The sequence below is a fragment of the Xiphophorus maculatus genome, chromosome 2, assembly GCF_002775205.1.
Source record: "Xiphophorus maculatus strain JP 163 A chromosome 2, X_maculatus-5.0-male, whole genome shotgun sequence".
NCBI lineage: Eukaryota > Metazoa > Chordata > Actinopteri > Cyprinodontiformes > Poeciliidae > Xiphophorus > Xiphophorus maculatus.
This window is the reverse complement of record NC_036444.1, coordinates 13909842-13927371: the sequence shown is the minus strand read 5'-3', so window position 1 is coordinate 13927371 and position 17530 is coordinate 13909842. Positions and strand designations below refer to the sequence as shown.

The following is a 17530-nucleotide window of genomic DNA, read 5'->3' as shown; positions in this document are numbered from 1 at the left end:
AACCAAACAAATATAATGCATTTTTATTGTCCCTTCTGACATCAATCAGTTTTTTGTCCACACGACTGTTAGCACTCTCTGTAAACCGTTAAGATGATTATGCGAGAAAATCCCATTAGAGCAGGAGTTTCTGGAATATTCAGACGTTTACAATCTCAACGTCACATATCTCTTTTCTTCCCCATTCTGGGTCTCAATTTGAACATCGGAAAGTTTTCGTCACATTCTCTAAGATGCCTAAATGGATTTAATTGTCACCAGGTGACCGGCTTATTTAATATTTGGTATAACAACCAACTGAACGGCTGAAAATGTGAATGTTCCCCCTCAGGACATGCCTCACTTTTTGAGAGTCACTGAATTACACTCATTACCTGTAGTAGGTAAGGAGGTCTGCATCAATTTTATGGTTGTTCTTAGCATCCTGGGCCAGGTGGCGGATGGATTTGCCATGAGGCTCTTTGTGGATGTCGATCCAGTAGAGCCAAACCTCCTCTTCATCCCCATCATCTGGGGAGAAGGAGGAATCCATAGAGTTTTCTGAGTTTGAGATTAGCCTAGCGGAGAGTGGGGATAGAAGGAAAGCACATATAAAATGAAGCACTGGACAAATGTAGCATGTACGGTACTTATATAGGACTGCTGCAGGACAAAATCTTCATTTCAAAACAGACATAGCACTGCAAGAAAGTTCACACACACTGAGGAGACTGTGCGTATGTTCAAACATGTTCAAAAATGTTAAATGTGAAATAAGGCAAGATAATTAAAACAGACATCTCAGGGTTCGACTCACTTGGTCTGAATAAGGATGTCTGCGTTGATAGGATTTATCATAAATTTAATGATAAGCTCCTGTGTGACGGGGATGGCTGTCTTGTTGGACGCACAGAGATCAGACAGATAATCCAGGAACCTGACAGAGTAGATCAAACAAGAATGGATAATATTAACCAGAATAACAGATTCGGAGCAACTACATGACAGGAAGTCAAACAAGACACATTATGTATTGTCTTGGCGTTATTAAACCAAATTTCTGAATTTTATCTTTATTGAAAATGGATCACTTGCTTTGCGAGAGGTGTTTGTGTCTCACCTCGGCTCTCGATTTCGCCTCAGCAGGCTGACAAAGGTCTCGATCTCTCTGGCCGTGATGTGTTTTTCCAGCAGCTTCCGGTTGTTGTGAAGCAGTGCTGTAATTGTGTCCTCAGCCAGGATCTCATACCCCATCTGAGACTGCATGATGGGGAACTTTGTGGCTATATATTCCTGCGAGGTAGAGGAAATTACATATTAAGAATCAATTCTTATGTATGGTGCATCATTTTATAGGTGCACAAAGGCATTACAGCATGACTAAAAACCACTTTAGCCACAAATGTGAAGGTAACAGTGGGAGGTTGTTCTCATCATGATGAAAAGTTCATTAAATGGCTACTTCTGCGAATAATTGATTAATAATGTACCTTGTAAAATGTCAAGAATGACGCCAAGGACGACTGAAAAAAAATTTATAGGCCACCTAGATTTGAACATTTAACACATTGCAAGCATAAAATTCATTGTATTTCTCTGGAATTTTACATGATAAATCAAACAAATTAGTAAATAAAGCATTTATGCTTTTCCATTTTGTGTAGTAAACAAATAAAATCAGAAAAATATGGCAAAGATATGTATTCTGCCCCATGATCTCTATCCAATCTGACTAAGCATAAAGTTAAGGGTAAAAATTTCAGTTTAAGCAAGCAAATCTGATAGAGTTATATGCTAAAAGACCTGCAACCGACCTGCTAAAGAGGATTAAAATGAATGACAGTTTTCCTTACATCTTGGTAGAAGAATGTAGAAACAATTAGTCTTGTTTTACTAAACTACTGCTGTATAGTGTATGTTGGGTAGTAAAAAGCTTGCTTTGTGCATACGTATTTTCTACAGTAACAAACTTCATTTTTCAACTACCTCACATACAGTAATTACATGAGTTCATACTACAAACATCTACAAGGCTCATTTTATACCTGGTTCTTACGATAGTCCTGCTGGGAGTGTCGCAGCACTCTGTAGCAGAGTCTAAACATGTACTTGAAGTGAGAGTAGCGCTGATCTCCCAGTTCCTCCAACCTTAGCATCGGACCATCGCCATTGTCTTTGAACGGAGCCGTAAGAATGCCAAAAATCTGCAGGAAACATCAAGGATAAAATTGATTCTCATTTTAACATCTTGAGGCCTAAATGTAATAATTTACTGATACATTTGCATACAAAATTTGTTCAATAAACGTGTTTGTACTGACCTGGGAAAGGATGTTCTGCTCCCTCATGAGTTTTTGCCGCTCACGGTTGGGCGTGGAGGTGACCACAGAGAGAACATCCTGCCCATTGTTTGGCACCACGCACACAAAGAAAATCAGGTCCTCTAGAAGCGTCGTCACAAACCTGCAGGAAAAATCCAGCTCAAAAATCAAAATGAACCAACACCTCCAGTTGTAAGCCGCATCATTTAATTTCGCTGTCTGTACCTCCTCTCATTCTGAGTAATGTTGGCAAACTTAAGCTTCCTCACAGTGGACTCCAGGACCTGGTTGGCATCATTTGCAAAGTCCAAATCTCTGACCTCAGATAAAGGAACGGATACAATGGCAAACGCTTCTTTGTCCTCCTTTGTGGAACAGGTACCAATCTAGCAAAAAATAAAAAATAAAACACATGTAAAGCACTCTGTATATTTGACTCGTATGTAGGCGTGTGTGTAGCAGTATTATGGAAACCTTGAGCATAACCGGACGCTCCTCCTCTGTATCTATGGCGATATTTGTACTTGTCACCCAGGTGTTTGTGCACAGGTGCCGAAGTCTCACATAGGAGTTTCTGGTGAAAGATTAACACAGATCTAACACCACTATATATCAAAACCAGCACATCTAAACAAATAAACAAGATTCTCATGCTTTGTCCTTCTGAAAACGCCAAACTGTTTCAGACTCAAGCAACAAAGAAAGAAGATAGTTTGTTATATAAATTACAAAATGTGATGCAATGGTTGGGTTGGTAGTAGAACCAGCAGAGCAGTGAAGTTTATGCCTTTATTATTATTTTGGGAAAGTTATATTCCTCTTATTTTAAAATCTATTCCAATTAGGGTTTTTTTAAATCAAGATAACAGTATCCCATTAAAAATTAAGGTGGTTTAAAGAACAGTTTACCTTTATTCTGTTTGTAAAAATAAAAATAATTTAAAAAATTATTTAAAAAATGTTTTGGTGTTTTATTTGACTCCAAACAAGCTTTAGAAACACAGGTTTAAAACTATTCAAAAAGAGTCTGGATGCCAAAAAAAACGTGAAAAATAGTCATTTTAAAACATTTTAAATGAGAATTTATCACTGGGTTTTTTCACTCAGTTATTACTCTATAAAATCCAACTTGTTTTCTTTCAGTCTCTTTTTCCTTTGGTCATTTGTTCAGTTTTTCTTTATTTTAAAATAAATTTAGGATTAAGAAAAAGCTGATAAAACAATGCCTATGGGAAAAAAATATATGAAAAATGGTTGGAAGGTTGTGTGAAGCCACACTGATCTAACAGTTTGGACAAAAACATTCAAGCTTTGACTTACTGTTGAAGATAAAAGTTGTAAATATATTAATAAATACCAAAAAGAAGACCATGCTGTTTTTTTCCCTCCATAATTCAAAAGATATGCAAAGGAGTAGGAGAGTTTCATTTTTAAAGTAGCTAGAATTAAAAACAGGAACTTGGATTAAATCAGTTATGACAAACTTAGATAATAGATAATAGCATAATTCAGCAGTTTCAGGATTGAAACACCTGGAAATGATGAGTCAACCCACAACATTAACACCTGCAGAGGTGCATCACTCAAGGTCACTTGTTTGTGAAAATAAACAGGCTAAAGAGTGTGGATAACTGGGACGCCACCAGGTGAGATACTGACCTGGGCACCAGGCAGTCTGCCCGCTGCAGGGTGGTGGCATCCAGCTCAAACAGAGATGCAATGTCGTTCCCATGGGGAACAGAAACCAGAGTGTAGGCAATCCGCTCTGCGGCTTGGTGCTTCCTGTTGGAGAAGCCAGCGTCCGTCTCATTCTGCATTAAACACAAAGGTTGAAATGATACAAGTAATCACTATTTGTCATCTCTACCATCGTCTCATGATACCAAACTGCAATTCACTGAGCACATTTTAGGAAAACAGCAGGAACTTGTTTTAACTGTACAACATTTAAGGCAGTTAGTCTTAAATGTAAGGGAAACGTTGGATTCTGCTGGTTTAATGTTACTCTTCAACTTAGGCAGAGGATTTTGGACATCTTCTTGTGATAGTAGGATTGGTCAGACATTCCTACTATATAGACTGTAAGGACAGAGAGATCTGGTTTCTCTTCCCCAGACAATATTTCTGGTTAGCACATTGGCCTACTGGGTTGTTTTTCAAGTGCTTGATAAATAAAGGTGGAATGGGATGGAATAATCAAAAGATGAACAAATGGATGGATTCAGACAGTAAATATCAATGACAGTAATTAAAATGTTTTCCAGGACTATTAGCATTTTTAAAACGCTGACCAAAAATTCTCCACATTAAATTTTTCTATCTCTGCAAATTAGACTAAAGCAGAAAATAGATTCAAAGATAAAGGTAAGTAATGGTCCAGTGTTTTTATGATTGTACAGTTAGAAACACATGATTAAAAAAATCTTCATGGACACCGTTTTTATTTAATTTACTCATTGTAAATTACATAAACTTTGGTCCACCTTAAAAAATCTGACTAATAAATTTGTTTAAAGCCGAGCACAGATTCCCTCCTTGTCAACCTGGCTTCTCTCTCTAGACTTAAATTTTGACAAATGAGCTGAAACATTGATAAATACTGATAATTACTGTTGACTGACAGAAAACAGATGGATACGAGCCAAAGTACAGTTGGCTGAATCTCCCACTAATGATGTATCGAATCACACAGTCGAGCAGACAGACGGCCACGACTTTCCTGGGCAGCTTCAGATGCAGCAGACGATGGTAAGGGTTAACTTCTCCCACTGTTCTCTGCATGTCAATGGGAAGCTCCCCAGAGCTGGCTCCACGCCTCAGCTTCTCTGTCCTCCCACCCCCTCCCTCTGCTGGTGACTCACCCAACCAGTTTAGCACAAGCGAGTGAAGCAGAGCAGACAGCACGTCTGCCTTCCCCCTCCATCCTCTTTGCTTGCTGGGCACCCCCACACCCAGACGTTATGTAAGAAGCCCCCTGTGAGTTTGAAATTCAGCATGTGCTTAAGAAAGTGTGCAAGGGCTGAGGGCTTGTGTGTGTTTTGCCTCGGCAGAATACAAATGTGGCAAGCTGCTACGAGCTGAGAGAAACGTCTGGATGTAGATCCAGAGTTCGTTTCCGAGTGTGAGTGCGGGTGTGTGTGTAGAAATCTGCAGAGTGAGCCGAGTGAGTACTTAACAAGTGATATTGTATAATAACAGGAGACAGAGAGCTGCCTTGAATTCTGAAGCTGCTGTGGTAATTGTTACCAGAACTGAAAATCTAATAATTACATTAGCGTTCAGCTTATTTTTTACCATGACACACTGAGAAATTAGGGACAATTAACATCAACAACCATAGAAATTTGCACATAAGGGTGGATTATCTATGAGTAATTGATAATAAGATGCCTGTAAGATCACATGCTTTGAAACATGTTTATTTTAGCGACTCACCTCTCCTTGGGATTCTGCCGTACCGTTTTTGAATTCGGGGTTCATCTAGAGAGAAATTAAGCAATCAGAGTCAGAGAGTTCTGGCAACAACCTTACTGTCATAAAATACAGCACCTAGGAACAGATAATATCAGAGAAAACAATGGGAATGCTGCCACCTACAGCATGTCACCCAACATCTTTTAACCAAGTCAAGTGTGTATCCATGCAAAAGTGCATCTCAGGATTTTAAAATATCAAAAAGTTCATTTATTGCAGTTATTCAGTTAAAATGTGGAGTTTATATAAAAACAGGTTTATTAAACACAAAAGGATAATTTTGATGATTATGGCTTACAGCTTAATAAAACCCAAACTTTAATTTCTCACAAAATTAGAGTGTAAAGGCATTTTGCGAGTTGATGCAGCATGGCGTGTAGAAAATCAGCCTGTGGTTTCCTCATGTGCTAATGATGCCCGGGTGTCTTCAATAGCGGTCTTCAGCTCATCTGCAGTACCAGATCTGGTGTCTCTCATTTTCATCTTGATGATGGATTACACAGTTTTTATGAGTTTCAAGTCAGGCAAGTTTTTCAAAATCACCTATGATAATCTGCTGAAACTGTAAGCAAAATGTGCATAGATTCAAAAAGAAAACAGTAGATCACCAAGCAACAGTCCAATTCTTTTCCGTTTTCTCCTTAGCCCAGGTGAAACTAGGAATTGCCTTTATAAGCATCTCTGCTTGGTTCTCATATCTTCAGTGCTTCTTCTGGGATTTCTCCCACTGAGCTCAATTTCTGAGGATGAAATTCATTCTAACCAATCAGTGAACTGAAAGAAGAGTTTTGAATGATGATGTCGACTTTCTGCGCTGTTTTACAATTTCAATTTACCCGACCAGTTATGGCTAACCCTCGTTTTGAATGATGCCAATTACCGCCTCCTAAACAAAGACCAAGTCAGCAGTTTTCACCATGATTATGTTATCCATAACATGAACATGTTGTAGATTTTTTGTACAAAATATATGAGGTTATTGAAGTTATATAATGATCAAATTTTCTGAGAAAACCAAACATAATTTCTTGACTTCAAGCCATACTCATCAAAAATAATAGAAATAAATACTTGAACTATATCACTGATCAATAAATCTGTACCAGGAGTTTCACTTTTTAAATAGAACCTCTTACGCAAATAAACCTTTTTGTAAGTCGCTCAGCGTGATGAAATTTTCAGGTGAAAAAAGAAACAGATCAGTCTTTGATTCAGACTCACCTCTGCAGCCAGGTAATTCCCAGTGGCCAGGTGTTTGAAGCGGAAGAGACTGTTCCACTGACCCGCTCCACCCCTACAGGGGTCATAGTGCACAACCTACCACAAACACACCAAACAGGAAAAATTAAGTGTGTGGAATTATCATTTTGCAAAAACCCTTCAGGGTGTACAACTCTTTTTGCAAAATTCTGCTGAATGAAGTGCTTCATGTTAAACTATAATTGAATCCATAAATAAGAAAAACAAAAGGTCCTTTTTAATTTTCAAGCCCTTGGTAAAGATCACTTCATCTATCACTGTGGGACAGAAATGTGGCTTTGTCTTTATTATGCACGATGGCATTTAGCCGCTGATATGGTAACTTAAGTACATCCTGGTACAAACAGTGGTGCAATAACAGGAACTTCAAATATGTGCCTACTGATAAAATGAAACACGGAACCCAGTAAAATAAAAAAAACAAACAGCACATACTAGAGGAGCTGTAGAGTTAAGGCATGAAAGGGATAATTACAGCCTAAAGTTAAAATTTATCCAAACATGGTCATTCTGCTGGTGCTTGTAATAAAAATATATTTGTTTCAGTTTTTCTTCTGGTTGCTGTGATCCTTACATAGAGTGATAACAAAAGCATTACAGGAAGTAACATTAACAACATAATAACACCTTGTTACAAATTTTTTTAAAAAGTGAAGCATTTTTAATTGCAATAGCATAATCTCAGAATAAGAAATATTATATTTTTAAAACCTCATTTGTATCACTCAGTGTGTGTGTTGATGAAATATACTTTGGTCTCCTTCTTATTTTGTAACAGTTTCAGTTGTTTTCCACTTTTTAACTTTTGCTCTTCATGGAAAAAATTAGGTCATGAGATTTTTTTGCAGCCATTTCCTGTTTTAGAAGGATTCAAACACACACACTACCCCAACTGGCGTGACATGTTCTCTTGTCTTTTCCATTTTAAAGAGTGCTGGTCGTAGATCATGCTTATACCACATACAATGGAAATTTATGAGTAACTAAAAGTTCCTGGGAAACTTCCAACAATATTCTTTTGAGACATGCCACTGACTACAAACTCAGATATTAGAGAATACCTGCCTCTGTTAGTTGATGGAAATGTTCTCATTGTTTCTGGGGGGAAAGTATCAAAATGAGACTTTTGTGCCATTTTGTGCTTTACCTCGATCTCCCAGAGAGCCTTGGAGCTGGTGGCCGAGGTGGCCGACTGCCGCAGGGTGGTCCTGAGAAAGACATGCTGCTGCTTCTTGTACTCATCCCCAGTCAGGAACTTCTCCTGCTCAGCATGAAACAGCCTCACCACATCTCCCTGTTGCAAGAAAGCAAATGCTAAGACCATCACCCAAAAAGCAGCACTGCATTTCAGTCAAAACACGATGAAATTCAAACAGCAACAAGTCAACATACCCCCTTCAAAACGTCTTCCCTGTAGTCACTGAACTTCATGAACAAGGTAACTTTCCAGCTGGTGTTACAGTTGAGGGCATTCACCTGCAGCAGTGAAAAATAAGCATTGAAGACAGGTTGAAATAATAAATGTTACATCCTGGTATGATTGTTGCAGGTGATTCAGTCCCACCTCTTTGCAGCCACGATTGTCTAAAAGCTCGATGTTGCTGGCATGAAGCGGCTGTCCAGCATTCACTGGCATCAGCACCACTTTGTCTCCAACCACCACCTCAATACAAATTGGACACAGTCAAATACAGGCAAGAGACATGGATCTGGACTTTTTAAGGAGTGCTTAGATAAAACAAACAGAAAAGAAGAGTGGACCCATGCAAACATTTGTTTTTTCTTTCCCTATAGGGGTGCTAACACAACATGCTGGGCTTCATGTGGATGAGTGGCTGGGATGCTCAGAGTAAAAAACTGCATTCATACAGTGGCCAAGATATAAATCTATCTTCTAAAGAGAAAAATGGAATGCAACTGTATCATTGCTTCCAGATAACATGCTCTGTGACTCAGCACAAGTTGCAACCTTAAGGTCAGACATTTCTGCAGAAACACACAGGCAACCTGCGGCTGCTGGAACAGTAGCTGAAACTTTTCTGTGCAATGCAGGAGAAAGTCTCAGAGTTTCTTCATCCATGCTTTCCCATTTTATTCTGTGCCTGATTAACGCTCAAAAACCATGCAGAAGCAGGGGCAATACCTTCAATCATAGGATGCTAAAAAGCCAGAAGGGAAGAATAAAAATCAGAAATGTTACTGGAGACGCACAATGAACTGTGCGACAGAGAGAAATGTTAAGTTGTTTTTTTTTCTTTGGTTATAGAATCACCATGAGGTGAGCAAAACCAGAGAAACCTACATTGTCTCCTTCACTGCGAAGCTTCCAGAAGGGCTGAATGTAGAACCAGGAGCCCTCGTTTCCAGCTGGGTCCAAAGAAACCCGCATGGCGTTTTTCTCAAGCAGCGCAGGCAGGCGTTTGTTCACCGTCAGGTACTTATTACTTTTAATGTGGAGGAGCTAGAACAAAACATTTACGCTGGTTAGAACCTTCAAGGAAAGCATAGTAATTATTTAAACCGATTTCTCCAAATTGGATTTGTTTCATATTTAAACATTTCTTAATTTTGAAACTAGTTTTATAGCAGTAAACCAATTTTGATCAAATTGGTTTAAATGTTCTTGTGTAAATGGGTATTCAGTAAACCATTTTTTTTTTATTGGTTTACTGAATAAACTAATTCAGTGTAAGGTTAATCAATCAGAACTGCAGAGGAGAACCTGGATGTTCTGTTAACAAACATTCGCAAACACCGCCCCCATTAATTTATGCCCAGTAATGCCTCAGGGAGAATTAGTAGCATCGCTTTACCTTGATTAAATGATTAATAAATAGATCTGAGTTTGATATAATAAGCTATGTAATCCTTGATAACATAAATTAGATTACATTACATTAGTCACTCCTAGTAGTTTTCTTATAATTTTCAAGAATAACAGAATGGTTTTATTGTTGATCATAATTGATTCCTAATTCTGTGAATTATGTAATAATCTCCCAATTTGTATATAAATATAATTTAGTATACATCTAATTTATTTGTATATATATGCTTATATAGATTAATATTCTTATCACATTAATATTAGTGCTTTAAAAGTATGTAATGTATATTTTTAAGTTAAACTTGAGAATTTATGCAAGATTTTTTATGTAAATTTCTTAAACCATTTCACAAATCTTGGCATTTAAAAATTCCTGAATCATCACTAAATAAGTTCAGTGGACAGATTCAGCTTTTTAAATATTTTGCCCTGCTTTGCTTCAAAAAAATTTTTTCTTAATTTATACTGTAACATGATAAAGATGGTTTTTAAATATTAAAAAGAGCTCAAACTTTTCCAGCAATCTAAATACGGATCAGTCAACAGCTGAAAAATTCTGTTCAAATATTTCCTCAACAAATTGTGGCTTTACACTTCCATGGTTAATCAGTCAAAGAAAGCAATAGCACTTGTGTTTACAACCTGTCTGAGGTTTCAGCGCCTGAATGACAGCAGCAAAATCCTCAATAAATAGAGAAGGCAAACAAAGCCATGTGCTGAATACGATTTGAAACCAGAGGCGTTTGCTGAAGCGATTGGCTCTACCTGGATGACACTACTGTACTTGACAACATCGCCAAGGAGTTTCTTGTTCTCCGTATCATTCTGCTTCTGTTCCAGTTCTGCAGCGTGCTGAAAGATAAAAATCAAAAGTTTAAAGTTAAAGAAGGTTAAACCTGCCTGCTGTCACAGTTTTTCCTATCGTGCTTATTGGGTCTAAGCGTGAACAAATCTTATTTCATATATCGAGCTCTTTCATGTCTGAACGGACGTGCAAAAGTTTGACATTGTTCATCTGCAACGTATTGTAAAAGTCTAATGCTCTGTGCAGAGTCGTCAGCAAGTGACTAAATATTTATTAGCTTATTTAGAGGTAGCAAGGGCATCCATTTTACCATTTTACTTTTGGTTTGAATAATTTTTCTCTAAACAAAGAAAATCATTTAGGCATGATTTAAAGAGGAAAACAAAAAAACCTGGAACAGGGCAAATACTTTTTAACACCCTTTTAAGTTAGAGACTCTTGTTTTCAAGTGAGACAGGAAGAGTTGGCTAATGAAAGCTACAGACTAGTCAACAACACTCCTTAACACAAGTAATGAAGAAGCTTTCACCATATTTTGAACTGTTAATGTAGGTGTGTTGACATCGCTCTGAACTATGGAAATCCAAGGAGTTTATTGGTGGAAGGGAAAAAAAATCCAGATTTTACAAAAACTGAGTCCTCAAAATACACAATTTTGATTAATCGATAAAATCAATTTATTTCCTAGCCATAGGTTTTGGTTTTAAAAGCTTCGAGTTGAGAAAATGTGTGATTTAAAATTTGTGTTGTGCGCCTTAATTTGTTTTCATGTAAAGATCGTTTTATTAAGCGATGCTTTTGTGTTTTTCAGCACATGCATTTGTGTATGAGTGGTTGAATGACTAAATGTAGTGTGAAGCGTTTTAGGGTTCTTTGAACATGATCAAGAACAAAACAAATGAATGGCATTAACCATTTTTCCATTGGCACATTATTCTAGATTTTTATTTGACTCCATCATTCATACTAAAACAAAATATCACATTGCAATTAGTTGTCCAGCAGCCTTTCCACCAAATACTCCACTCTCATTCCAGTAATTCATTGAAGACTACATTTTATTTCTACTTGATAAATAATATTTTCAAGTAACCCATCTTTTATCAAAATTTTTGGCAACTAAGCTACCCATGCTACATCACAGGTGTAGAGTGTGGATTGACAACATGATCTGAAAGTTAAGGTTCTGCATCTTAAAACAAAAACTTTATACCTGTAACTTCTTAAATAGCTCAGCCTGAGTGTTGTTGTTCCCTTGTTTTCCTTGTTTTGCTTTCCAGAACTGCTTCTGAGCCGAATATCTGTTCATGGGACACACCTTGAAGAGGCAATCTGCAGAGCCAGAGATGAATTCAGAGTTGCCACACTTGTTTGGTTTCACTTGCACTCAAAGGCAGAAATATGCTCAAACCACATATCAACACTGAAAAGATCCTTAAATACTTAAATTTCATACCAACATAGTATGAACTCATATTTGTGTGCAATGCATAAACCTACCTCTGAATTTCTTGGGTGGATTGGTGAGGTCTCCTGCGTCGGGCTGGACCACGCACCTGTCATCGACGAGCCTGCAGCGAAGAGGAAAACGGAGAATCGAAACATGACAATTATTTCTAAATGCATCTTTCACGTGGCTACTTCTGTGTCATCCTGCTAACTGCCAGTATGCTACTCTGCTCACTTTGAAAACACAGATTTGCATTCTACAAACTGTAGTGAGGCATCACAGTTAAATGCAAATACATGCCGTAGAATCACCAGCTACTTGAAAACCATTCATTTGAATGGGGCATTCATTGGCATCTATAGCGGCCACCTGCAGGCTGAAAAGCAACGCAGGAACCACAAAAGAGCGTGGATGGCTCTGTTCACCGTCACATCCATTTGCCCGCAACTTTTCCAGAACCTGAAGTGATTTTGAACATCTCTGGGAGGAGCTGAAGCCACTTTAGCTTTGATCTGGGTTCTGCAGCCTGACTTCATGCACTCTATTGCAAGTTTGTTTAAGGGCAAATCACTGAAATGCAGAAGGGTTTTGAACTGAAGGGTTTCGACTTTCAAATATTGTACGCTGGAGATAAATAAAAACAAACAAATGCATAACAAAAATCTGATTTCATCCTGTTGCAATATGAAGCTTAAAGAGTGAATAGCATCAGTCACAGATGATTGATCAGTCTTTGAAACTTTAGTGCCAGCAGAGAAAAAGAGTCTGATGAGTTTGTTAAAAGTTTTCCAAACATTTCATCCAGTTACTCATTCCATGATTTCCTCATATTTGCTGGTTGGTGGCCGTTTTGCACTTGTGAGATGTGACTTTTTCAGATGAAGAGATCAGTCAGTCATGTTCACATGTGAAGTACTGCTTTCATATTTTAAAGTTGAACTAAAATGCTCTGTATCTCCATGCGTACAAATGGGGGCCAACAACAAGCTAGAGCTGAATGCTTTCACAGCAGCTGCACTGGCTGAAATGTTTCTTTTATTTCCTACAATAAAGAAGTGATATAAGATGGCTGAACAACACATGCATTTAAATAATCATGGAGGGATGGTAGCTTTTAGTTCTGCATGGGCTCTTCCAGGGAATTCTGTTTAATATTACTTAGGAAAATGCAGAGAATATTTTAAATCACTGAACTTCTACTGAAACTGTTTTCCAGGTGTTTTTTTGGGTACTGTGTTAAGATGTCCAAGTACCCAACAGACTAACATGAACATTTTGAAGAGAAAAATTTGTTTTTGTCTTTTTTAATACTAAATTTTATCCAGAGGGAAAACAGATAATCTGGAGTAAAGATACTATTAAACCTAGAACAACATGGAAATAAATGTTTTCACGTAAAACTCACAAGATGTTCTGTTGTTCATCATGTCAGCTGGTTCATATCATTGTAATTCACATGAATTACAATGATATGAACTGATATGCAGTATTTAGAAAATATGCTTGACAAAAGTATTTCCATTGTGCATCAAATAATTTCAATCTGGTTCAACTCTTAACTGACTACATTTGCTGGCATATTTAAAAACACTTTTTTTGTGGGTAAAATGTGAAGTCCTAATGCATTTATGTCATTTATGATGTGCCCTTATTTTATATGTTGTCAATTATTATTCAGTTAATGATTGACTGATATTCTCAAGATAAAATATCAGTGCTCAATACACAGTCGAAGAGCGCCTGCAAGTAGTCCTTCAAAAATATTTTAGAGTATATTTTGTGTTATTTTCCAACACAAAAGTCTCCATAACTTCGTATTTAATCACTATGTCAGTGCAAAGCAGCTTGAGTCGAACAGGCACATCCATTCATTCAGTCTACACAGGAGAAACACAATGCAGTCCACAATTCCTCTAATTCAAAGTCGGCAGCCCTCTCTAAATGAGCTGAGCCATTTCCGTTTCAGTATCAGGGCGCTAGATCAGCGTCAGTCCTCAGACTTTTTTATATTTCCTTTAACTGCGTATCAACATTACATCTATGAGAGACAATAGAGGCTAACAGGAAGTATTATCAAGTGCTAAGTGACTAAAAAGGAAGAGGTTCAGGAAAAGAGCCCCGAGCTCATTAACAAGTAACTGTAACTCTGTGGAGCGGCTTTGACGGGCTGCAACACTCTGTAATCAAGTTAAACATGAACTACTGATAAGACTACCAGGCTGGACACACACAAGCTAATAATAGCTAAGGTCAAAGAAACAATGCAACAAAACAGAAAATATCCAGGATGATACATCGAGTGAGCAGGTCTGATGTTGTTTCTCATCTGAAATGTTCTCAACAGAACCACAAGAAAAAGTTTGGGGAATGACAGAACTGTTGGAAGTGTGAGAAAGATTGCAGTAACTGGTACAGCATGTTTGAGCTTGCTGATAAAGTCGGCCTAGAAATGTAATCAACTCACACACAACAAGCAATTCTATGTCCATTTCACTTTTACTCTAAATGATTAAGAAAATTAAAAAGAAGAGCTGTTAAGTGTATATTTAAGCATTTGCTTATCCACACATTATGGACTCAAAGTTTAGCCGACTGCTTTTTGTCACATAAGTTGTTCATATCAGTGAGAAACCAAAAGGTTTAATGTGATCCTGAGCAAAGAGCATGGGCAGCCTTGTACAGCTGAAGGTTGCATCATGTTCATGGGGGCCGCAGCTCAGAGAGGCTCTCGCGTGCTCCATGCATGAGATATTTCTATTCTTAATGAAATACCAAGTACAACTGCCAAGACCTTAAGATTTAAGATTTAAAGGAATTCTGATGAGAAACTCCCAACCTTTTACCCCCCCCATCTGTACCTTAACAACAATAGGTGAAAAATCACCTCCTGTTCAATTTTACAGTCCTGGAGAATGCTGCACCAGCTTAAATTTGCATCATCACAAGCCTTTGCAAATAAGGGAGCTTCTCAGCAAAATGTTTTCCTCCGACCACACCAGCATAATCTGTTTGTCATTTGCACAAGTGAGCTGTGAATGAAGATGTGGACAAACTGGCTGTGGGGTGACATTACACCCCAGAGGAATTCTAGGAATACAGAAGAAAGATTTACCAACAGGGTTTGTGGGAGAAGAGACTGGTTCCTCACTGTCCGCCTCTCACAACCATTCTGCAGGCTAAGAGGCTCACAGCACCTGATAGCACTGCAGCTTTTCACCTTACACTGATGTATTTTTTGGAATTCGCCATTCCCAATGTGAAACATGATGGAGGCAGCATCATGTTGCAAAAATCCTTTTTTTTCCCTGCACAAATGTCACTGCACAAGAGAGTTGTTATTATTAGTTATTAGTTTTTGCTCTCTTTTCTCTACAACGTATGCCATAACAAATGTATTTTATTATTCATTACAGGTTTCAAAAAGCTGTGAAAATTGCTTCAGATGACAGACTAGAGTTTGACCTTCAATTTATCTTTCAGTTCCAGGTGAATATTAATTCTAATCCAGATGTGGTGATTTTGCACAAAATGGAAGGTCAGTGAGCTGAATCACTTAAAAACACAAAAACACGTCTTTTTACACAAATGTGGTGAACAGCAATAGAATTACAACATTTACCCTAATTGGGTCACCAAAACCTCCCACAATACCAGTATAAATAGCAAATGCAGTTTCTCTTTTGTGAGATGCTGCTGACTGAAACAGGTGAGTGGTTTCACCTGTGGGTTCTAATATTTACTCATAATGATTTTTTTTTTCATTCTAAGGATTATTATATGCCTTGATAGAGTCCAACTGAAAATAAAGGGACTACATGATGTATTCAGATAACCCTTCCACAGCTTATTATTAAAACCACAACAGTGTATTTAAGTGCAGGCCCTGCGTTTGTGTTGGTAGACTGAAAAGACTGGGAGTTCTTAGTTTGAATGCATTTACTAAAAAGAAAAACAAAACTTCTGCTTAGTTTGTATTTGCTGATCACATTCAACCAAGGAAAAATCGCCTATTCCAGTCTCTAGCTGACTGATTGGTGCATCTATATTCTAGAAAGTGTGAGACGTGACTGCATAGTGATGCTTGAAGATACAACTCTTCTTCGATTATTGATTAAATCAAGCGTTTCTCTCCTTCCTCCTGTCGCAGATAACACACGAAAACTCATTTTCGTAGCTCTTTGGACCCTGGTGTCTACAGCTAAGAAAAATAATCCACTCCCCGCACGTGTGCACCTGGGGATCACGCCGTTTTGCATTCCTGTTGCATTTTGCGTGAAGTATTTCCTGAGATGTAGCAGTTTGCGCGCTGACAGGCCTCCACCGCAAGTCGCACACGAAACTTTGACTAGAGCGAACAGGGGGAGGCGAAGATAGAGGCAGCTTGTGTCAGAGGTTAAGAGGAAAACGCACATGAAGACAGCCTCAGAGAGAGGACTGGCGTCTGAGGGACACATACATACATACATACCCCAGAGTACTGATGAAGCCATTCACCGAGCCTTCCGCGTAGAGAGACACAATGTCTCCGATGTGAAGAAAACTGGATCTGTGCTCCGACATTCTCACTGCTCTGTTGCTGCTCTGCTCTGCTTTTCCATTTATGACCCAAAAGGCACTCCTCTGCTCTCCTCGGCTGAGGAAACCCACACGTTACACCGCCGTCAGTTCAACAGCACTCCCCTTCATCCACTTTCAACCTCATAACTCCAGTTATTTCCCTCTGAGGCGACTTAGAAAGTGCGAAAAGTGCACAGGAACAGCCGCCGAGCGAAACGACGCGCTGTTCTTGTGTAAATTTTAAAAAAGACTTGCTCCACTTCTTCCTGTATATTTCACACCGCAGGACGCTCTTCTTCACATCTACTTCAGGGGGGAGGAGACTTCTGCTGTCAGAGCTGTGGGGCCGATTCCCTTCAGTTTCACATCTTTGTATTTGGCTTTCCGTCAGAGGAGACTTCCTGATGAATGTAAATATGCAACAGTGTATCATTTTGGAGGAGGAGAAATGCGAGTACTGCAATATTCCTGAGTTAAATATAGACTACAGGTGTTGGCTTTGCCCTAATTAAGTGGGAAAGTTGGAAACATGTTCAAACAGAACAATATGACATCACAGGTAAGTAAAAACTATGGTCTTACAACAGTTGAAACATTAATTGTGATAAGATCATTGCAGAAGTTTATCAACATATGGCTAGAGGATGATCCGTGGTCAGTGTGCAGCAGCTACATAACCCCAGCAAGATATGGAGTGAGATGCATCTCAGTAAATTAGAATATAGCAAAATAGTTCATTTATTCTACTTATTCAAGTAAAAGAAATAACACACATTAAACATAAATACATTTATTATATATTTTTTTCTTAATATATTTTTTTATTTATAAATGTTATATGATAATAGGAAGAACTG

General features: G+C 38.2%; 1 protein-coding gene across 2 annotated transcripts in view; it reads right to left on the bottom strand.

The window, feature by feature from the left end:
• itpr2 (inositol 1,4,5-trisphosphate receptor type 2) overlaps window positions 1-16977 on the bottom strand; it is a 63381-nt gene extending 46404 nt beyond the window's left edge. For both annotated transcript variants that reach the window (XM_023344185.1, XM_023344192.1), the window contains exons 1-18: window positions 16585-16977; window positions 12167-12237; window positions 11880-11998; window positions 10627-10713; window positions 9337-9495; window positions 8599-8697; window positions 8427-8510; window positions 8182-8328; window positions 6996-7091; window positions 5736-5780; window positions 3960-4111; window positions 2775-2874; window positions 2526-2686; window positions 2301-2442; window positions 2025-2183; window positions 1100-1272; window positions 797-916; window positions 375-557 (exon numbers count right to left, since the gene is read on the bottom strand). In XM_023344185.1, coding sequence (XP_023199953.1) covers window positions 375-557; window positions 797-916; window positions 1100-1272; window positions 2025-2183; window positions 2301-2442; window positions 2526-2686; window positions 2775-2874; window positions 3960-4111; window positions 5736-5780; window positions 6996-7091; window positions 8182-8328; window positions 8427-8510; window positions 8599-8697; window positions 9337-9495; window positions 10627-10713; window positions 11880-11998; window positions 12167-12237; window positions 16585-16676 — 2189 coding nt within the window. In that variant the 5' untranslated portion in view covers window positions 16677-16977. The remainder of the gene's footprint in view (window positions 1-374; window positions 558-796; window positions 917-1099; window positions 1273-2024; window positions 2184-2300; window positions 2443-2525; window positions 2687-2774; window positions 2875-3959; window positions 4112-5735; window positions 5781-6995; window positions 7092-8181; window positions 8329-8426; window positions 8511-8598; window positions 8698-9336; window positions 9496-10626; window positions 10714-11879; window positions 11999-12166; window positions 12238-16584) is intronic.
• Between the last annotated feature and the right edge of the window lie 553 nt (window positions 16978-17530).